At 42.7% G+C, this 23,642-nt stretch overlaps 1 protein-coding gene across 13 annotated transcripts in view; it reads right to left on the reverse strand.

The window, feature by feature from the left end:
• Window positions 1-23,642, reverse strand: part of Ldlrad4 (low density lipoprotein receptor class A domain containing 4) — a 315,823-nt gene that overhangs the window by 159,384 nt on the left and 132,797 nt on the right. For all 13 annotated transcript variants that reach the window (XM_050157940.1, XM_050157946.1, XM_050157941.1 and 10 more), the window contains one exon: window positions 1,380-1,520. In XM_050157940.1, coding sequence (XP_050013897.1) covers window positions 1,380-1,520 — 141 coding nt within the window. The remainder of the gene's footprint in view (window positions 1-1,379; window positions 1,521-23,642) is intronic.

Consider the following 23,642-nt stretch of genomic DNA (forward strand, 5'->3'; position numbering starts at 1 on the left):
CCAGACAGATGCAGGTTAAGATCCTCCCTGGTAAGCCAGCTCGTGGGCTACACAGAATATTAGAAATGGGTTAGAACAATATGTAAGAGCTAGCCAATAAGAAACTGGACCTAGCCGGGCCAGGCAGTGTTCGAAAGAATACAGTTTCCGTGTAATTATTTCTGGGTATAAACTAGCCATGCGGGTGGCCGGGTGCCAGGGACGCAGCCCCGCCGCTCCTAATTTCAACAAGGAAGAGAATTCACCTCTCAGCTTCATATCACCAGAACAAACACTTCAGAATGACCAACAAAAGAGGGAAGGCTTACCTCATCTCAGTTTTAAATCCATGGGCAACTGGACCCATTTGCCTCCGGGCCTCTGCCAAGGCAGCTTATGATATCAAAGAGCAAGCTGTAGAACAAAAGTGCTCACTTCATGGCAGCAAGAAAGCCAGGAAAAGAGGGCATGCGAGTTCACACCTTGTAATCTCAACACTTAGGACCCTGAGGCAGGAGAACTGCTGTGAGCTTGAGGCCAGCCTGGGCTACATAGCAGAAACCTGAGGACCCAGGGTCCCAAAATCTCTTTATGAAAGGCAGAGCACCCCTAAGGAGGTACCAGGCCTCTACGGTTTTACCACCTCATAACAGTACCATGGGCTGGAGACCAAGCCTCTGATGTCAGCTCTGGATCTGGGGGAAGCAGCTATCAGAACACAGCAAGGACCAGCATGGCAAGCATTCTCCCTAGGTAGGCTGATACAAAAGGATGCTCCCCCTTAACCCACTTCAGTTGGTTCGTGGAAAACCAGAAATAATAAACTATTTTTCCTAACAGAATTCAGGAGTGTTTCAAAACTGCATTCTCCCTCTTCCTTGTCATAATAATCATGAAATCCAAAACCAATGAATTTCAGATTCCAATCTCACTTTTTCATGAGACAGTGTTCTGAGTCTCAGCTTGAGAGTCATACGTGTAAAGACCTGGCACATGCTTTATTTCCATTTGGTATTTAACAGCAAAGCATACAACCAGAACCTTTAGGAGTCTTGTGTAAATATTTCTATTTTTGTGAATAATTACGGACCTGTCTTCACTTACTTAAAATCATTTCTGAAGTCATAAATTCAAAAAGGTCTCTTAAGCTCTGTGAAGAACACAGTATCTGCTTTCTTGGAACCAACTGGGGCTTCTCAGATCAACAGTAAAGACCAATTACAAACCACCGCACCAGTGAGCACCTACAGAAACGCAGGCGTTCTCCATCTTACACACGCCATCTTCCAACCCAGAAGGAAACCTCTCTCTCCTGTAACTAGGAAACGTAACTTTCCACCTTCCATCCGTTTCAAAACACCATCAGACACAACGTCGCAAGGCTGAGTCAGAGGACTTACAGTTGAAGATGCCTGGAGGTGGATGCTCAGTCACCAGAAGACAGTTCTCTTCGTCACTGTTGTCCCCACAGTCATTCTGTTGGTTACAGACCAGTGAACCAAGATACAAGCATTTGCCGCTGGTGCAGGTGAATTTGCACTCTGAAAAAGCACGAAACAAAGCATGAGGCAGTCAGCGCTCGCTGGGTACTCAAAAGCAGTCCCTGCCACCGCCCCCCACCTGCCGTGTGCAGGCCATAAGATTATCTAGATAGCCCAGGGAACCGAACTCAGAAGGGCCTTCTGGGTGAGGCTGATCCTGCTTTGCAACACGCAACACTCTAACACCTGCCTATGACACAGTGCTACCTACAAATGGGTACATGGTACTTCCTTCCATTGCTTACCCTGCAAGAGTCATTCTGAAAAAAAAAAAAAAAAAAACAAAGCCTTGATAGCCTCCCATAGCCCACATTCCAACAACAGAGGCTCAGGTTGAACTTAGGAGATCTAATTCGACTTGAGAAGGCTCAAAAATTTCACTTCCAACTTCTTGTTTTGTGGCAAAAATATTCAAGCCATTCTAGGATTCATTCCTCTCATGCCAAAGTTAACAACAGTGTATGTATATATTATAAAATATAATATACACAATATATTTCATAATATAAGACAGGAAAAAGCACAGTGCTCTCGACCTAAGAATCCTGGGCGTGAAAGACCACATTGATGGATTATAAAACAGTATGGAGCCCACACCCAAATCCCTGTTGTACCGAACACAGGATCCCTTAACAGTATAAATCCATATTTGAAAATAATAGTCACCTAAATGGGACTTTGAAAGTAAATTTCCAACTTGACACATTATAAATATTTTTAAGCAATTAAGGGTGAAAGATTACATAACAAAATGTAACCAGTCGCATAAACAGCCATACATAGCACCTTGAACTCTTAAGTACCCACAGAAATTAAGGGGATTCACACAGAGTAGATGGCTAATAGGGGGAATGTCAGGAAGAATCACAGGTTCCCAGCAATGGCAACTATCACAGTGTCCTCAGCTGTCAAGGCCCAATTCCTGGCTCAGACAAGAGCAGCAGATCCGGATCAAATATCAGGTCATTTCAACTCCAACTTCCCACTAAAATAAAAATCCAGAGAGAGGGAGAGGGAGAGAGACTGTGTGTAGCTTCTCAGTGTCTCCCAGCTCTGCTAACCCTGACAAGGGTTGCACTTGTTGAGACCATTTGAGAGCATGTCTGCAATCCGAGAGACTATTACCTGCCACAAAGAACAGAAATTAAGTCAGAGAATCTTTGTGGGTCTTTGAGAGCGGCATTATAGCTTTCCCATTTGTCCACAATCAGAGAATAGAGGGAAAAAAAACACCCAGACCCCGACCGCGTGTAAAATATCAGGAGAACGGGGTTCAAGTGCATTCCGCAAGCTCTTGGTTGGCTGCACCACCTGAGTTAGACACTCTGTGTGCAGAATGTGATCAGGTTGCATGGTCCAGATGTGGCCAGAGCTAAACTATCATCCTGTATGGTGGAAAGATCAAAATCCAGATGTTTGGAATCTCACTTACGAAGCAACGATTTTTAACTTAATGGAAAAAGGGAATGTCAAGAGAAGAATTTATCTTCATTTCCACGACGAATATTGGAGTTCAGACAAATGCCAAGTGTAAAAAAAAAAAAAAAAAAAAAAAAAAGATTAGCCAAAAACAAGGGTCTCGGGGTCACCAAAATGGTCAGACTCTACGTGAAGAATATGCCATTGTTATAGCTTGAAAGGCTTTAAAGTTAGACAACCATGTTCCCATTCATATGGAACCTAAAAGCAGCAAGGGAATGCATCGACATGAGGCTGGTTCATTTGTTCCCATAACTCAATGTCTCACGCCTGCTGTGTACGGTGAGGCCTGGGAACGTGGGGCTGACAGTACAAACAGGGCCAGACGTGGCGGTGCACACCTGCAGTCTAAGCACTCCGGAGAGGGAGGCACTAAGACTGTGAGTCTGACGCTCATCTGGGCTACAGAATTAGAACCTGTCTCCAAAAAGAAAAGAAAAGGAGAGAAAAGCCAGCCCCCGTAAAATAATTTACTGCATGAATTCTCCAAGGAGTCTGAAGAGTTGGAGCTGGGGAGATGGCTCCGTGGAAAGGGGTTTGCTTTGCTGCGTTGGCTACAAAGTATGACCTGAGTCTGAATCCCAGCTACCCCGTACACAAACTGGGAACAATAGCATGTACCTCAAATACCGCAAGGGAGAGGCAGAGAGAGGAGGATTCCAGGGGCTTGCTGGCCAGACAGTGTACCGTCACAGCCCCCACAGTCCCCATTTATTCAAGTCTGCCTTGTCTCCATATCAAGATCTGCTTTTGGACTTGCCTGTGATAAGTGTGCCCCCCCCCCATGTAAATTGTCAAAACAGCTGGATTTTTTTAAGTGGGCCTAACAGTACCCTAGAACAGTTTGTGCCGTGATATGCTTAGCAGGCTCTTCCTTATAAGATAATGATATCAACCCACTAAGTTTCAAATTCACAAAATCCCAAATTTCTCAGTGACAAGTCCTTAGACAAACATCAGACTCAAAGTTTATCCTATGACCACCTGAATCAAAATAAAGAAAATAGATATCTGAATTTGTTCATGCTTCATGTGGTGCAGGAAACTACTCCAAAAATACTATAATGAAATTAAGTATTGAACTTCAATAGAAAAGCTGCAAAGAAATTTCAGACCCAGGTAAAGTACCTGTTGAAGTTAACACATCTGGTGTTGATAAAGGCGGGCTTCCAACACGATCTGAGCTCTCTTATAAAAGGCCATCTCCACTACACCTTCCTACCCTCACATATTCTGATCTTCTAACAAGTAGGGTACCTATGATATTCCAATAAATTAAAAACCCTCACCCCAGCTGCACTTTGGAATTAAACATCTTTCAAAACTATCAATACCTGGGTACCAGCCCAAGTCACTTCTCTCAATGACTTGAGCTGTAGCCTAAGCAGGTGTTTCTAGAGTTTCTCTGAAGTGATTCTGATGGCAAGACTGCCCCTGAGGAGTAGACAGCTCACTTACAAGAAGCCCTCTCCCTTCGGCTAAGAATATTATACTAATTAGTGGTATTTTGTTAATTTATTAAAGTGTAAAGATTTCAATACACAAATTCTCAGGTAATTCTTGGATACAGTGCCCAGTCCCTCCAGCTCTTTCTGTCAGTGTGATAGTTCAGAAACTTGACCCACCTAACTTTAGGGTCCATGTTGCTGAAATGCAGGAACCAATGCTCTTGGGATTCCCAAACTACACTTTCACACACCAGAATTAGGAAATGTTTTCAAAGAAGTAAAACTCAAACCAAAGAAAGAAGACAGACAAAGTACTTTTTATTTACTGTTTTGTCTATTCTTTCTGGACCTTGTTGAGTATTCCGACCAATTTAGAATTTTAGAGAAACCAATGATTATTAAATATTAGAAACATTGATGACAAAGTCACAGTGATTTCATATGTATAATGCAAAGTGAAGAACTCAGAAACCAGTGTTCAAATCACTTGTGTAATCAAATTAACTCTGTGAAAAAGAGAGAGAATTTTTCAAATAAAGAAAATAGCATTCCTTTATACCATAATTCTCCTTTGATTTCTTATAAAAATTGTCAGGGTGAAAGCTGCCAACATGGCTCAGCGGACAGAAGAGCTTGAGGCCAAGCTCGATGATCTGAGTTCAAGTCCCAGAACCCACATGGTAGAGAGAAAGCGCGCCAACTCCTACAGCTGTCCTGACTTTCAAACACCTGCCACTGCATGCATGCACACACACTGACCACAACAATAATAATTAATTAAAATGGCTATAACCAATATAATGATAATAGATATCTCTCCAAATTTGGGGTCTTTTCTATACAAAGTTTTGACTGATTCTTCTCAGGGTCTTAGAACCTCTTAGAAATTCATAGTTTAACATTGATAGAGACTTAGAGACACACTAGCCCAAACCTTCACCTCAGCATCCTTGGGCTACCCAAAGTTGAACAAATTTTCAAGCAAATTGAGAGAAAACTTTTTATTACCCTGTCGTTCGAATTACGCATAAACTAATACTAACCAGTCAGACAGACCATGCAGAAGAGAAAGGAAATGAACAGTTAAGAGAAGTTTTTCTAATATTTTGCCAACTTTGAGAAAACAAGGAATTTTAGACCTGACACCAGAACAGAAACAGAATATCCTAGTGTTTATGTGAATTCCAAAGCATTGCAAAAATAGCTACATTTTAATAGCAGGGCCTAAGCCCCAGCGACCCAAGAATCTGAGCATTCTAAACCCCAGTGCGGAACAGTGGAGCAAATCTGCTTTGCAGGTCTAAATCTAATCCATTCGGTAACATCCTAGTAGTTAAAAGGCAACAAAAAGTTGTTCCTGATTTTTCTTACACTCTTTTAAAGTTTAGCTTTCACAGATGGAATCGCAATCACAAAATAAGGACCTATAAACAGCATTAGCTCTCCGCTGTAAAAACCACCCTTTTTGTGAATTGGCAGCGCCGACTATGTGAGCTATTTCTGTGAAGATTCATACAGCAACGCTGACTCATTTGGTTCACACATCTACCATTCACAAACCTGCAAACAGTGATGCTGGCTCCATCGTACTGACACCAAAGCCTGTAACCCGCCATGGGGACCTTTCTCGGCGTCCTCCTGGCGTGAGGAGGGCCGAACAACGAGGTCAGAGGCAGCCGTGTCAGCACTACTAGGTCTCTGGGCTGGCAAGATGGCTCAGTGGGTTGAGGCACTTGCTGCCAAGGCTGACGGCTTTAGTTTAAGGCCCCAAATCCATATGGTAGAAGGAGAAGACTGACTCCAGTAAGTTGTCTTATGCCACACACACACACACACACACACACACACATGCTCTCTCTCAGTCTCTCTCTAAATGTAATAAAAATTTAAAATATTTAAAAAGTTCCTAAAATTAAAAATGAATAATTTTTCCATAACCAGTACATATTCAACAACGCTTACCACAGAAATCCAAATGCCTTATTGACTTTTATATAAATCTATACTGCCCTTTTCTCCTACAGGGTAGAAAATTTCCTGCAATAAAAATAAAGTTTAACAAATAAGGCCATACAATAAGTAAAAGACAAACAAACCAAGAAATATAGGGTAACAGGAGAATAATGGCCATCGTAGCACAAGGCACCGCAGGACAAGGCCAGGAACCCTTGCTCACCCCAGAAATAAGCATTCCAATTGATCAGAAATGGGCGTTTTTATTTCTACTTCTACTATGTCAATGGATCCACCCCTCTCTTTATCAAAGCGTGTTGTGCAAGAACATGGAGATGATCTTTAATACTAATTTTATCAAGTAAGGTTATTACGTACTAGGACAGGCTTCAGCGAGGATGGAATGAATGTTGCCGCAGTTGCTATGCAGGAAGTCAAAATAGCAGCAGAACCACAGTGCTGATTTAGCTGAATTGGAAGATTAAGCTTTGAGAATCTTGAGAAGAGAGAAATTATACATCCCTAGAGCAATGCTTCTTAACAGTGAGATCTCTATAGCATGTAAACAGCAAGGGTGATCATACAAACTCACACACACACACACACACACACAATATCAATCACACACAACACACAAAGGCGCAGGCATACTAGTGACCCTGTCCTCATTCAGAGACAGGTTACAAAGGGCAAAATTTAAACTCAAGGTTTGTACTTGTGTAATGAATTAAGTTGCCCCGCAAACATTTAATAAAAGTCGTGTCTGAAGTCCGTGTAGGATGCCCCTCTGTAAGCTGTGAATATGTTTTATTACCATTGGTTAATAAAGAAGCTGTGTTGGCCTGTGGCAGGGCAGAATGGAGCAAGGCAGGAAATCCAAACAAATATAGAGGAGGGAAGAAAGGAAAGTCAGGGAGACACCATGTAGCTACCTACCTAAGGAGAAAGACACCAGAGCCTTACAGGGGAGCCACAGCCTGGTGAGGATATACAGATTAATAGAAATGGGTTAGTTTAAGATATAAGAGTTAGGTAGGAATATGCTTGAGTGTTGGCCAAACAGTGTGGTAATTAATATAGTTTCTGTGGGTTATTCGGGCCTGGGTTGCTGGGAAACCAATTCAGTCTCCATCTACGTTAAGTAGCACCACTAACATTGTGAGGCCCTTCAGAAAGGTGACGCTACTATGCTGAAAAAGTTTGCCCATATCAGAAGATCAGCAGAAAAGTCTCACAAGAGAAAAAAACAAAACAAAACACTCAAAGGGGGGAAAATCTCAAACTATTTTATAATATGGCTAATCACTGCCATTGATATCAAAAGGATTATTTTAAAATATCTGAAAAGAGAAGTAAAAACCAACATGCTGTCCCCAAGATGTCCAAGTCTTTGAATTTAGATGCTTGGCCCTACAACTGCCCTCCAGCAGAAAAATGCACCCAGCTTCTGTTGTGGTAATCCATTCTGCCAACAGCTTTGAGAACACCAATCTCTGGAGTCCCTACATTCTATGCTGATACATATAAATCAGGAAAGGTGGGATATAAATCAGGAAATTTAAGTAAAGTGGCCCAAAGCCCTCATGATTCTGTACAAAAGCTGGGATTGTATGCCATTCTTATGGTACCTAATGGATTTAACAGAACCTCTCAGTATAGTTATTGACTCTCAATATGCAGAGAGAGTTGTTTTACATGTTGAAACTGAAGTTATTCCTGATAAAACAGAATTAACTTTGTTATTTATACAATTACAGGACATAATCAGGAATAGAAATCATCCCATATATACACACATCAGATCACATACGGGTCTGCTCGGTCCCCTAGAACAAAGTAATAATGAAACTTATCAGTGCTCAAAGCCTCAAAATTTCATTTTAAAAAATCATGTCAATATCAAAGGCTATCACTTGGCAACAAGTCAAGGAAATCACACACACAAAAGGTCCTACTTGCTCCTTCTATAATCAAACTTCACCACCTGCAGGAAGTAACCCTAAAGATATGCAAAAAATAAAATCTGAAAAATGGATGTGTTTCATCTTGCAGAATTTGAAAAACTAAAATATATACACTATACAATAGGCACATTTTCAGGATTTCAATGGGCAACTGCTTTGAGTTCTAAAAAGACACACCTATTAGAAATCACAGGCATCATGAGAATACCTGTACAAATTAAGACTAACAATGCTCCAGCTTATGTCTCTAGTAAAATAAAAGTTTTCTTAACATATTATTATATTAATATATTATACTTATAACATAAAGCATATTACAGATATACCATGCAATCCTTCAGGATAAGCAGTTGTAGAAAGATCTAATCGCACTTTAAAATAAATGCTTAACAAACAGGTAGGGATAACTAAGACCCCCAGAGATAGATTGTATAATGCGTTATTAACCTTGAATTTTCTTAATGCTAATGAGAAACAAAACCAGCAGAGAGACATTTGGCAATAGAAAAAACTGCTGAGTTAAATCAGCCTGTGTACTTTAAAGATGTGTTGACCTCAGAATAGAACATGTGTTACATTGAGGAAGGGGTTTCGCTTTTATTTCCACAAGAGAAGAAAAGCTAAGGATACCAGCAAAATTATAAAGACTCGATTTGAACAAGAGAGACCTCTTAATACTTCATCAACCAATGTGACATCCTGAAAGGAAAACTCAACAAACAAGGGTTGCGGCAGAGCTCTGGGTTTTTGTTTTGTTTTTCTTTACAGGAAAATAGAGATACCCACCTTCAAGAAATCTTAGACATCTAGCCATCTAAAGAAGGGAAAGCTATCTAGAAAAAATTATCAAGCAAAGAAAACTCTGACCTAAGGTACCAATATTCTCTACAGGGAAAAATCTCACTGCCTAAACATCTATATGTCTTTACTTCTCAGAAAATATGTAGTCCTGAATCAATTAAAATCAAAACTGGTTTTGGAGTTGGAGCATGGCTCTCTCCTTCTCTAAATCCAAGCATGTTAAAAAAAAATTCAGTTTCATCTCATATCCTAAGAGTCACCTGGTGTGGGACAGAAGAAAACCAAAAATCTAAGGACTTTGGCTATCAAAACTTCATTATCTCCCCAAAATTCTATATTTTCCCATACTTATTTTTAACTCTACAGTGCCTTTCTTTGGATAAATATCTATTTTAAATTTAAACTTTTCATTTTGATATTAATAATGTCTAAATTTTCCATATTAAATAATAAATTGTCCTAACAGCAATCTCTGAAGTCTCCAGAAGGAGTCAACAACCATTCTACCTGGTTCATAATGATGCCACTGAGCCAATAAACACCGCTCAAAGATCAGCTTTGGACTACAGACTGCTCAAGACAATTCCAAATTGGCTAGCTGAGATGGTCCGCCTTCTTACAACACTCCCGCCAAAACATCAGAGAACATCACATAACTTCAGATAAGAACTTACCCACTACTCAGAGACTGGCTACAAATGTTACAGCTAGTTCTCTTGAGATTTAACCATTATTTTAGTTAATAATTAATCATAGAAATACCATGGCCCCCAAAACAGCTTTAAGTAATTCTAAGACAATGACACCCTCTCTCAACAAATGGGATGGGTGGTTTTTGGTTTTTCTCAGGATTGGTTATAAGTTATTATAGGGTTGGGGACAGAATAATAATTAGACTCAGAGATCTCATTTGGTATAGAAAAAATGGGGATAGGATAGGGTAATAAAGCAGATTAGTGTATCTACTTGTAAACTATTTTAGCAACTTTTAGTTTTAGAAAACTTACATTGGTATAGATTGTTGTACATTAATACATATGTTAAACTTTTTGTATATAAAATAATTTGTATGTTGATACAAATTCAAAATTATACTTGTCATATTATGTATATTCCTATTTCTATTTACAATATTTTGTACACAAATATAAAATTATTTTGTCATACTGTATGTTTCTACGTCTGCTTAAGGTATTTTGTGCATTAATACAAATTAAGATTATTTTTGTCATATTGCACTATACATCTCTACCTCTGGTTAAGATATTTTTATATACTGTTACAACCTTGAGATTGTCCTTATGCTGTACATATGCTTAATGATTGTAAAGCTTTAGTCTTTAAGCTATATAGGTTATTAAGAATTAAAGGTTAATAGTCACCTACGTTTGTCACAATTATAGTTATGTTAGTTAGGGTCTCTAGATACACAGAGATGTACTCTGCATAGACAGGTAATCTTCAAACATGCCAAAGACCTACAGAATACAACATTTAATGGTTTAATAATTTAGAATTCTGTTGGCATGAGACACAACTGCTCCTGGCAGCACCAATCTACTCCATAAAGACTGATGGGCAAAGAAGACACTCCATTTGGTACCTGTTTTCTTTTTGGCAAAATTGGTCTATTGGGCAAAGAACTGCCCTTGCCTTGACTGCTGCCAGTAAGCACACTGTCCAGTCTGGACAAGCAGGATATAAGAAAAGCAACTGCTAAATCTTGCCAAGACAGGTTAAGACAGTCTTTCAAATTTTCCTGCTTCTGAAAATGATCTGTCAGATATTCTAAGCCTATAGCCAAAATGGGTTGCCCCAACATTACAGAGAGATTTTGGGTGACTTTCAGCTGTTTCTGTCATTTCTTGCATCTTTTGGAAGTAGCTTGCTTGCACTTCCTGCTTTAGACAATGTTATTTTCCTTCTCAGGTCTTTATGGGGTTGAAGACTAGATAGTCACAGTTACTATCCTCTCATATCTTAGTTAGGACATTTTAGGTACAAGACTTAGACTCCTCAGGATAGGACAGCTATTGAAATAATCTCTGTAATTTGCCAATTGCCTATAACCTAGTCATTTCATATGTGTTTCTTGTTGTTGTTCTTGTTGTTTGTAGTGGCATTTTCCTTTCTTTCTCCTGTGCAAAGAAAAAAAAACTACATAGCCAGCATTGTGCTCAATATACAGAAAAATCACAGTGTGGGGATCCCAGATTCCCCTCATTTGCATTCTTACATGTGGGGAATCTGGGGAATCTCCTGGGGAAGGGCAGGCAACCACTGTGTAAGGAATCTTGAATGCCTTACTGGGGACCATTAACAGCTTCAACCCATGGGTTATAAATAAACATAGTTGAATGTAATGAGAGCTTGGAGCATTCATCACCCATCCACAGAGACTAACCTTGCCAAACCCTCTCCAGTGGTTGCTCTGTGAAGAGAGAGAGAGAGAGTACACCATGAACTACAATGAGAGCTTGGAGCTGTCCACTGATGTGTCCTTTTTGTGGATGCATTTGAGGTACATGAGACATGAGGACCACACCCAAGTAGTAGAATCGATATAGAGATGCACAGGTATTTACAGAAGAAATCTGGGTTCCTAAGTCAAGTCCATACAGCTTATGACATTGATCTTCTGGCCAGCAACCGCGAGTCAGATACACATGCATTCAGCACTGACTGGGTAAGGAGAAATTCCAGGCTCTAAAAGGAACATGGACGAAATGCTCTCCTGACACTCGGGAACCTGGCTTTCCTCCAGCTCTTATTCTAAATAGTGTATCCTCAAGTAAGACTCTTACTTTCCACAGTCCTATGGGGAAAACGGGGCTTCTGGAGTAAGCAAGAAATCTGGTGTTGGAATAAGAAATGCCTGCCACAGTCCTGTGATGGTGCCATTTGGGGAGGTCATAGAACTGAGGACATAGAGCCTTGCTGGGTGGCGTATGTCACTGGGGCAGGTAGGTGTTGAGAGTCTACAGCCTCACTCTCTGCTTGTAGCACACTCACTCTGCTTCCCAGAAACAGTTGAGATGTGAGCGCTCAGCTCCCTGCTCCTGCCACTGCCACTATATGGCATCACCCTTCTCTAGGTTGCCTTTGGGTTATCATATTTTATCACAGTTACAGAAAAGTGACTGATCCAAGCAGTCTCTAATGTTCCCCTGAGCATTCTAGGTCATGTACTTGGAGGGCCTCAGGGGCCCCAGCAGAGGTGGAATATGGTCAGAGAGGCACATGAGTTAGATTTCACTGTGAGATTTTACCTGAAATAGGTACTTCCACCAAACAGTAAAGCTGAAAGCTGTCTATTGGATGACTGACTTCCTCTGGCACCCATCACCACACCTAAACAGCTTGTCCAGGCCACCAATGCCCTTCGCATTAACCCCAGTATGTCACCTAACAGGTCACAGCTGGTCCACACCATCCCATTGCAGTGATGAGCTCTGCCTACTTCGTCTGCCTCAGCTCTTACCCCCTAACCTCTGAGCTGTGGAGGGCAGGGTTCTAGACTTTTCTGGACACTGCTGCCTCTCATAGTTTCCAGCAATTCATTGTCTCCAACCCCTACACACATATAGGACTTCTATACTGGCCCTAGATTCCGTATCCTCCCATTGGCCCATTCAACAACTTCATGCAGAAATGATATCAAGTTTGCCATCTTCAAAGCCAAATAACACACTCTCCCACCCAAAGTTGCTCCATTATGAACCTTCTTTACCACAAAAACCCCACCCTAGATGAAGGGTCATTGGAGTGATCTTTAACTGTCTTTCCTTTACACTCCAAACCGCAAAGCAGTGTTGATTCTACCTCCCAAATACAGCTGGGAACGAGGCTTGTTCCAGGCACCCTTGCCTAAACACTGCATCCCACTTTGACTTCTTGGTCCTCTCATCTACAAAGCTAATTTCAATGGCCTCCATACAAGTACCCCACCTTCTCCAGTACCCTCCCCCAGTCTAAACATGACACAGAAGCCAGAACAATGGGACCAAAATGGAAACCAAGTCAGGTCTCTTGTCTCCAACTTTCCAGGGGCTTTCATGTTCCTCGAAGTGAAATTCTAGCTGCTCATGCATTTCCCCCAATTTGACCTGTTTTTTTTTTTTTTAATCAGCTCCCTAGCCCCTTCCTTTCTTCCCTCCTCTTCTCCCTTTCTGGGAGAGTACCAGCCTGAACACTGGTCCTAGAACCCGGGCCTGCCTGCACTTGCTTTCCCTCTGCCTGGGGCAGACCTTTCCAACAAACTGCTTACTATGCCCTCACACACATGTCCACTGTGAACACAACCCAGACTCCTGCCCTGATCACCCTTCTTTCCATGTCATTTTTCTCCATTGCTTGATCTTCTGTCTAACTTCACAGCTAAACATATGCATGTCTGTCTACCTAGTCTCTGTCTCGCCATTAGAACAGAAACAACATGAGGGCAGGGATTTTTGTTTGCTTGGTTGTATTGATAAAGCCCCAGAATCTAGAACACAGTTTGGCATACACAGTAAACATCTAATAAGTGGCTGTTAAATCAGGGTCAAAGAAAGACCTACAGAAAGGCTCTCACATTTAACTACTGATGTCCCTTTGAGAGGAGGAAAATTTTCTTTAGCTGAGCAAATATCTGCACTAAGAAAATACATATTATACATGAAAGACAGGAAAAAGGTGGGGGGGCAGACAAAAGAAGGAAATAAAACCAAAAAAAAATAGCAAATCACAAAAGATTGTTAAGGTAAATAGCCAAATAGCTTTTTTTTTTAAACTGTATTCTTTATTTACAGAATCATTTCCTCTCTAGCCCACAATGTCATAAATATTTAGTCTTTTCCCATCTGTCCCGTCCCAGTTAACCTGGCTTAATTCCTAAATCCCAGTGTCCCCTCCCAGTGCAGCCTGCCTGTGTCACACAGAGAAAGCCCATTGTCTGGCTAACGTGCTGGACTGTTTGTTCAGGAAACAGCCTGCAGCTCCTTTCCTGGCAGCTTCTAGCACCCCAAGAACTGGGTGTCGATACTGAAATTCTCCACCTGTCCCATTTCCTATTTCAACAGAAACAATCTGACTGATCTCCTGGGAGCAGACAGACCCAGAGCCAGGGAGGGAGACGGCTCTCACCAGTCCACGGGGCTCCTGCAGCTGCACTTGACTTCAGTTTGGATTAACAATTCCCGTGGGGTTGTTTGTTTGTTGGGTTGGGTGGTTGGTTGGTTTTTTTACTTTGAGCCTCCCACGGAGCCTGCTTAAATGTCCTGCATCTGTCACCCGCCCTTTATAAAATGTCCTCTTTTGAAAATTCCTACCTTCTGAGACAGAATCAAAGCTGGCTGCCCTCGACATATCACAGTGCCCGCTACAAAAATGCCAGGACATCCTATGACCAACCCACACTGGGTGAAGTATAAGCTGGCAGGCACCTTATAATACTTCTCAAATGAATACACTTCAGTGGCCTGCTGAGAGAAGAACTGCTGTTTTTCTCAAAGCAAGGAAAGTGCACTGAATGGGCTGCTTCTTCATCTCTAGATGGAGATTTCTGTGAGCGTAAAGAGAGGTCTCTGGTGTCCAGAACTCACCAGTGAGCACAAAGTCATAACCAGAATGCTCTATGGCATGTCACACTTCAGGAGAAAGATAGTGGGAAATGCCACCCTTTTCAGTGCGAGCAGACGGTGGAGCCCCCAGTGATCCAAGCCAACCCTGATGGTGGGCAGGGACTATGTTTCTTAGGGTAACTTGTGCTGTGATGGAACCAAAAGCAACTTGGGGGTGGGGAGGAATGTTTCTTTGGCTTACATATCCTGAATCCCATCCACTGAGGAAAAGCAAGGCAGCAACTCAAACCGGGCAGGAACCTGGAGGCAGGAACTGGTTCAGAGGCCATGGAGGAGTGCTGCTTACTGGCTTGCTCATTCTGCTTTCTTATAGAACCCAGGACCACCAGCCCAGGGTGATATCACCCACAGTGGGCTGGGCCCATCCTACATCAATCACTAATTAAGAAAATTTTCTAAATGTATGCCTATAGCCCAATTCTCTTCTCTCAGATGACATACAGAGTATGTCAAGCTGGCATAAAACCAACAAGAACAGCATAGACCCTCTTATCTGATAGTTGCTTTTATCCCCAGATACAACTTTATTGGGATAAATTGCTTCCTAATGACAGCATACTGTCTAGAATCTCAAGACTTACAAAAACAAAAATATATGTCCCGAACATGCCTTTTTTTTTCAAACACAGGCCAATTAAGGATTGCCTAAGTCACTCTGTCTATTTCTCCAATGGTCAAAAAGTTTCAGATAGCCTTAAAAGACTTCAAGACAATTTGATTATTAATCAGAACACTGACAAAATTACTAACTACCTTCTAAAGTTAACAGCCAATAGTTTTCTGCTCAACTCTTACCCAGGGCAAATCCTTTAGGAGCCTGATGCTCTGTGAACTGACAGCCCCCAGGACCCCCTGAAACCTGTTGCTCTGGGTCACATCTTCCCACATTTTCCCCACTGGATCCCTGGACTCCTTAGTCAAGACTTCATGGAATCTTGTCTTCCCATCACAGGCCATATCAACCTAAATCTTCACCTGCCTTTCCCTTCTACCCTCCATACCAAACTCTGTTAAGCCTCAAATAGTACCAAAATGCCTCATTCCAGGGACTAGGTGCAGTGTTCCAGCCATGCCCAGAGTAGTTGGATTGGAAGATCAATAGCATCAATGATTTGATGTTGGATAAACCCATGAAAAACTCATTTGTTCTCTCCAGCACAAATATTCACTAATGTTAATCTTCACTAATGTTAATCTTCTTTTGTCTTGCTTTGTCCTTTTGAAGACAGAAAAGCAACTGATCATATCTGTTCCCCTCCAAGTCTTAGGCAGAGTCTCATGTATTTCAGGTTGGTTTTGAGTGCCCTTTGTTGCCGAGGATGAGCTTCACTGAAGGAAGTAAATACATGAACTGACAGAGTACTGACAGTCCACCATGGCTCTAGAAGGCTTTCTTGATATTACTCTTAGGACTAGATTTGTAAAATGCAGGGTAAGTGGTACAAACAAGGCAAATATGTCATGGAATCAGGGTTCCACAATTCATGCTTTAGCCTTCCTTTATATTCAAATATAATAAAAACTTCCTCTTTTTCGAATCTATTTTATTGTTTTTAAATGTTGGGGGAGGGAGAGACCCTGTAACTGTAGTCACAAGTAGTTATAAGCTGCCTGGTATATAGGTGCTAGCAACTTTACCGCTCAGCCCTCCCTCTAGGCCCAAAACCTCCTCTCTCTTTTTTTTTTTTTTTTTGAAGCAGAGTCTCTGTCTGCAGTCCTAGTAGCTTGAAACTCATTGCATAGACCATACTGCCCTTAATTTGCAGCAAGTTTCCTGACTCCAGTTCCCAGGCCTGAGATTGCAGGAGTGATCCCAGGCAGTGCTTTCAATTTTCAAGAGTAGCCTCTTTCCATGCCCAAGTCCCAGACCACGTTCCTTGTTTCCATCTTCCCTGCAGCCCTTACCACCTTTCACTCAGTCACGAGTGAGCAGCTCTCTGCTCACCAGAGTATAAGTTCTGCAAGCAGGAAATTTTACATCCCAGCTAGTGCTGCTTTCCCCCAGCACCTCCACCATTGTCCAAGACCAAATATTGTTGCTGTGGGTTCCCACGACACCCTACTGCATCCCCCAATACAATGCTCATTGTCACGCTCTCATCATCTCTCTGTCTATCTAGCCCACCGGTAAAAGTCTCTTGGGGCCCAGAACATTGCTCATAAGTTTTGCATCACACGCCTGGCAAAGAAGGTTACTAATTGGTTGACCTCAAATCAAAAGGCACTAGAGAAGAGAGAAATCTGTAGACTTTGGGGGTAAGCTTTGTGCATTTTCCCTGTCCTTATTACCTATGCTTTCAGCATGGGTGTCCATACAGAGGCTGGCACTAAAAGAAGGGGTGCGCTCTGAGGAAGAAGGTACAGTTGAGGAGCGGCGGTGGAAAACACCTGGTTTGTGGGGGAAAAGCAAAGTGAGAACTGCATACGGGCAAGAGGAGGCTTCGGTGAAAAACCAGACCAGAAAAGGTCCAGAGATCTATGACCCAGCTTACTGAAGGCTGCTGAGAGCAGGGTGGCAGGAAATGGCTCCTCCACCTCACCCCACGCCAGACTGTGAACCAGACAAGCAAACTCGACAATAACAAAACTTGGGCATTAAGACTTGGAAGCAGACGTTCTGGGGCTTGTCTCCTGTGCCTCCCCATGGCCCAGCCTGGGAGAAAAGAGGGTACCATTGCTGAGAGATGCCCTGTTGCCAGACCTGCTCCCCTCTTTTTTGCTTGTTAATTAATATCACCCTTAAGTTTCAAAGGCTTTAAACTACATTTACCACGACAGTACCCTGCCTCTCTTTCAAAGCCTTTGTAGGGATGTGACTGAGGTAACTAAGTACCTTTCGCTTCATTTTAACTTGTCTTGACCATCAGGCCACATGTGAGTTATATGCAAGAAAGTGCTCAGCAGTCAAGACACACAAGCGAGGGTGCCCTGTCCTTTTACTCTAGCCCGGGGCATTAAAAACGCACATGTGAACGGCACAGTTACACAGCAGACCAGAGAGAAAGCTCTAGAAGAGGAGGGGGACTCCTAAAGAGCTGATCTCCACTTTGGAACCCAGCAAGGGAGACACAGAGACCAGCAGCAAAGGGTAACCTAATGGACAGGGGGACATAGTGGCAATCCCAGTGAAGAAGAAATGCTGGCTTTTCTTTTATTCTATATATTTCATATTTTAACTTCTCCCTTTTGTATTTTAATTCTTTTGTTTTAGTGTTTAACTTGCTTGAACAGACGCTGGGGGCTGTCCCTCTGGCTTAGCACCTCTTCCCTGGTCTTCTCTGTGTCCCTTCTCATCCAGCTCACGCTTTCATCCCTCCTTAATCCCTCCTCTCTCTTCTCCCCCACCCCCGGGGTTTTACTTTTTAATTACTACAGCCCTTAGCTTTAAAGAGCTTCGAACTGCATTTCTCAGAACAGTGCGCCTGCCTCTCTTCTTGCCAAGCCTTTGCAGAGATGCGACTGAGGTAAACCAGTATCGCTCACTTCATTTACTGCGGACTGGTCAAAGCGTTGATCCCCTCGCGTCGGCCTGCTCGCCTCCTGGAATGTAGTAGCAGCCTGAAGCTCAAGTGTAGACTATGTTCAAAAAAGACTAACAGAAAATAAATACACACAGGAGAGGAAAGAGGAAACAACGGAGGTCTCCCCGATCCCAAAGCCGTGCAAGAGGTGCAGGAGTATCCTCGTCTGCACCTGCCACCAGTGCGCATGTCACCAAGGCTGAGCTGTTACAAGCCACAAAGCAGTTTCAGGCAACAGATTAAAGTAGACATTTGGACCTGTTCTGTGTGTTTAGGCAATTGTGCCTAACAACACACTAAAGCACCTTTCCCATTAAAGACTGGTGCATTACTTAACGAGGGAAAAAAAAAAAGAAGGGAAAATACATACGCACCCAGATCAGTCACAAAGCAGGGTTTTCAAGCTTCACCGCTATGCTTTAGGGAACACATCTAGGAGTGTCTACATGCAAACAACCACCAAGAAGACCCCATTCAGCTTATTCTCTGCTCTCTTCCTAAGGATGTCAGGTCTTCCCCACTGAGCCTAAGCCCAAACAATGGAAGCCCTGCATGACTGTACGGTATAATGAGTTTAACAGTAATATATTGCTTTTGAAAATGAAGATACCATTTATTATAATCAAAGTTACAAATAAATCACATTTTATTATCAAAAATAATGTTTGATTAGTAAATAGATAATAAGATAAAAAGAAATTGTGGGCTAGTGAGAGAGCTCTGTGGTTAAGAGCACTGGCTGCTCTTCCAGAGGACCCAGGTTCAATTCTCAGCACCCACAGTGCAGTTCACAATCATCTCTAACTCCAGTTCCAGGGGCTCCAATGACTTCTTCTGGCCTCAGTGAACCCTGCACACACAGGGCACACAGACATCCATGCAGGCAAAACACCCATATACATAAGATAAAAATAAAGGTTAAAATTTTGAAGAAATTGTATGTATATGTGCATGCACACGCGCACTCACACACACACACACGAAAGTTGTCATTGAATCAGTAAAATTTAAGATGTATACAAGTAATCTCTTAACCAGAGCAAATCTTAACAAAAGTTGAAAGAGTTTCTCCAGCAATTAGGGACTTAGGTATTCAGTCTACAAAGGGAACCAAGGTGTGTGTCAGCTCTTCTGTTGGAATAAACTGCTTGCCTTGTTGCCTAAGGCTCTGTATCTAAAATGTTTCAAAATGCTCATGTGTCATACCACCAGTACAAGTGGAGATGTGCCCTCCCTCCTGCCGAGGCACAGCATGTCTGTCTTCAGCGCCCATGTACCTGCAGGCCCGTCTCTCTATTGCTGCAGAAGTTTTTCCTACACGAGCTGGGTCATGTGCATAGCTGCATTTCTGATTTCCCGGCATCAGCAGAGGGCCGCTCAATTCTACAAATAGCAATTAAGGAAACAATGGGGTGGGTGAGGCTCTCAGAAGAACACCTGGAGGAAAAGCAAGGAAGGCTGAGGTGAAAGGCAGCCAGTGACGCTTTCTATACGAAAGGCAGAAGAACTTCTTCTGCTCAGAAACCGGCCAGCTGGAGAGAGACTCAGAGAAACCTCAGGATTCTGCTAGGTTAGGAAGAGGCCAAGGCTGGGTAGGAGAAATGCTTGGGTTTTCTCACATGGTCTCTCAGGGTTTCCACTGCTGTGAGAAAACACAGCAAACCAAAACTAAACTCGGAGAGAATTCTCCAACTTGGAGAGAAAAAAAGTTCTACAGTTTCAACTATGATTCCAACCACAGAATAGATAATAGCCCGGTTGTCTCTCTAAGCTATGTATTGTAAATATGAAGAGAGACGGTATGAGGACATGAGGTATAGAACACCTGGAATGTACTCTGGCTGAAGAAGGCCTCAGAGAAGACCTTATTCACCTCATTGCCATTGGTGATCATATTTCATTTTCTCTGATTATTATAATTTAGTTCCTATAAATCTTACCCTTATCATTTAACTTAAGGTTGGGGGTCCAAGTAGCAATAACAGTTCTGTAAAATGCAAAATTTTTTAAATGCTTGTTTTTAGTATATATATTTTTGCCTGCATGTATGTATATGCCTCAAATCCCCTGGCTGGAATCAGAGATAGTTGTGATTTGCCATGTGGGTGCTGGGATTGAACCGTGGACCTCAGGTGGTACCCTAACCACTGAGCCATCTCTTCAGCCTGGAAACAGTAACATTTTATACAGGGTAGCATTAGTCATTGATTCTTATTTTTAAAATATATTTTCCATTTTACATACCAACCCCAGTTCCTCCTTCCTCCCATTCTCCCCCCCTCCCCCCCACCTCTCCCCTTCTTACCCCACATCAGTCATTGGGGGGGGGGTTCTTCTGAACTAGTGAAGAGTAGCTGTCCTAGAGCTACCATTGCTGTGATGAAACACCATGCCCAAAAGCAACCTGAGGACGGACAGGTTTATTTATTTCATTCACAGTTCCATCAACAGTTCATCAAGAGCCAAGAAGGCAGAACCTCACACAGGGCAGGAACCTGAGGGCAGGAACCTGAAGGCAGGAGCTGATGCAGAGACCATAGATGGGTGCTGCTTGCTGGCTTGCTCCCCAGAGCTTGCTCAGTCTGTCTTCTTATAGAACTCAGGATCACCTGCCGAGGGGTGGCGCCACCCAGTGGGCTGGGCCCTCCCCCATCAATCACTAAGAAAATGCCCTACAGGCTTGCCTGCAGCCCAATTTTATGAAGGCATTTTCCTATTTGAGGTTCCCACCTCTCGTAGGATTTTAGTGTGTGTCAAGTTGACAGAAAAAAGCCCAGCACAGCAGCCAAATGCATCTGAAGTGCAGCTTCCAGCACAAGCCTGATGAAAACTCCCCACTAGCCAAACACAGTAAGATTTTCATGGTCCCAGTCTTGGAAGCTGGCTATGAAAATGAGTGAGTTAATCTGACAGTATTACATTAAGGATATTTCCGTGTTTACCAAGGTACTTTAAAGATCATTTTGCCTCTAGTCAAAATCAGGGAAAGGATAAAACCAGTGTAGAGCCAGCCACAGTATCACACACCTATAAGTAAAGTAACAAAGAGGCTGGGGCACAAAGGCTTAGACCGAGGTCATCTTTGACATCATAGTATGACCAAGGCAGCTGGGATACATACATACATTTGTCCTTTTCCAAGCGATCATAATGATACATTAGAGAACATTACACATATTGAGGAAAAATTGCAAATGTCTCAAAACTAACAATGAAATTCTAGTTGCACAGAGACCTTTAAACATGTTTAAGATTCCACATAAGCTATAATGGGCTACTAGTTTGCTCTAGCAGTAACTGAAGTCTTCCTACATGTATTAATAAACAAGAGACAGTTATTTAATAATCTATAGGCAGGATAACCACAAACAATATTATACATATCCATCTATATTCAAGGACAGATCCCTAGAGGGCAATCAAGAATTTACACACATTCCCTACAGTGACCTCACATGCCTCCCCATCCTCTGAGAAGAGGCATTAGTAGCCCTGCCACCACCACTGCACCACCTATGCTCTTCCCACTTACTCGCGGCATGAGGCATGGCCCCATGTGTACTATGAAGACAAGCTATTGGGCCAAAATTATCTCAGGGCCTGTACCTCGAGGCCTATAAGACAGAGAAAAGCCTGGCTCGAGCCCCTCCAGCCAGAGGGAGGGTTTGGCCGCCTCTCATTGCCTGGAGGTACCCCCTCCATTTCCCTGCCCTCGCTGCTACAAGGGGTACCCCACTGGGGTCCAGAATGCTTCTCCAAATTTGATATAAATGGGAAACCCATCACAAATCAACCTTTAAACTAGATGGGGGGGTGCCTTCCAACCCCCTTAACCAAAGGAAGCAAAGATGCACCTTCAGTTAACTGGACCATTCCAATGGTAGGGGGGTTCCAACCCAATATGACTATGACCCTTGGGGTACAAAGATTCCAATGCCTGATAGACATGTGAGCTGACAGGATGGTCCTCAGAAAGGAAGAGGTCCCGACCAGCTGGGATCTCATAACTGGGTCGGCCTATCACGGGGGTTGAAGGAAGGTCTATGTCTCAAGAAATGGCCGGTCCCATAACTTGGGTGGGGCTGAACAGAGACAAAGCAAAGTTCAGGCCTCTGATCCTCCCGGGGTTGTCTGCAAACCTCCTGGGACAAGATTTGTTAGGACAAACAGATGCTGTTATTACCACTGACCACCTAGCCTTTTATGATGATAAAACTGAGCAAAGTGTCATCAGGCAGACCCCCGTACCTGGATTCACCCCCAAAAGTAGAGGCCACTGCCCCCAGGATCCTCCCCATTAGATGGGCACCTGGTAAGTGGATATGGGTAGAGCAGTGAACTTAAACTTAAGATGCTCAAGGAAATCACCAGAAATCTGCTTAAAGAAAGACAGAGAAGGCCCTTGATAAGCCCCTGGAACAGCCTGTGTTTCTGATACATAAGCATAATGGGACCTGGAAAGTGTTACAGGACCTACAAGTAATCAATGCCCATATGGAGCTAGTAAGGCCCCTTTAAGGGGCTTAACCTTGGGTCCCAGCAATCCCCTCCCAGTTTCACCTCACTGTAATCGACCTAAAGGACTGCTTCTTCTTAATTCTCTTCATGACAAAGATTGCAAAAAGTTCACCTTTTCCATTCCTACAGTTAACAACCTGACGAGAGATACAAATGAACTGCTCTCCCCCAGGGGATGGCCAATAGTCTGGTCTTTTGTCAACAATATTTGTAAAGTATCCTCTCTCTCCTTTATTTTGACAAAAATAATACCCTTCTATATGTTTCTATGGGTGACCTAATAATTGGGCATTTGGAAGAATCAGTGCTAGATCCCTGGGTAACTACTATTGTTGATGTCCTCCAACAACATGACTTTAAAATAGCCCCAAACAAAATACAAAATATACCCCCATTTCATATATTGGGATCCCAATTAACACTCACTCAAGCCAAAGTGAATGGGCCCCAATTAATCCTGCCTGAGCCTCTGACTTTATCCGGGTTATAAAAGATGCTGGGGGAAATGAATTGGGTAAGGCCCTAGTTGTCTTTAAAGACTGGGAGACTAGATGTGTTACATGATCTTATGAGATCATTTCCTTTCCCCCTGAGGGTCGTCAGGTACTCACTGAATTCGTCAATGAGCTCCATCAGGCTTCTTTGACGAGATATAATCCTAACATTCCAATCCAAGGCTGGATATTATTAGGGAAAAAAGAGCATGCTGGTGGTGGCGCATGCCTTTAATCCCAGCACTCGGGAGGCAAGAGGCAGGCGGATCTCTGTGAGTTCGAGGCCAGCCTGGTCTACAAGAGCTAGTTCCAGGACAGGAACC

The sequence above is a fragment of the Alexandromys fortis genome, unplaced genomic scaffold (assembly GCF_014885135.2).
Source record: "Alexandromys fortis isolate MF-2015 unplaced genomic scaffold, M_Fortis_MF-2015_v1.1 scaffold_94, whole genome shotgun sequence".
NCBI classification, from domain to species: Eukaryota; Metazoa; Chordata; class Mammalia; order Rodentia; family Cricetidae; genus Alexandromys; species Alexandromys fortis.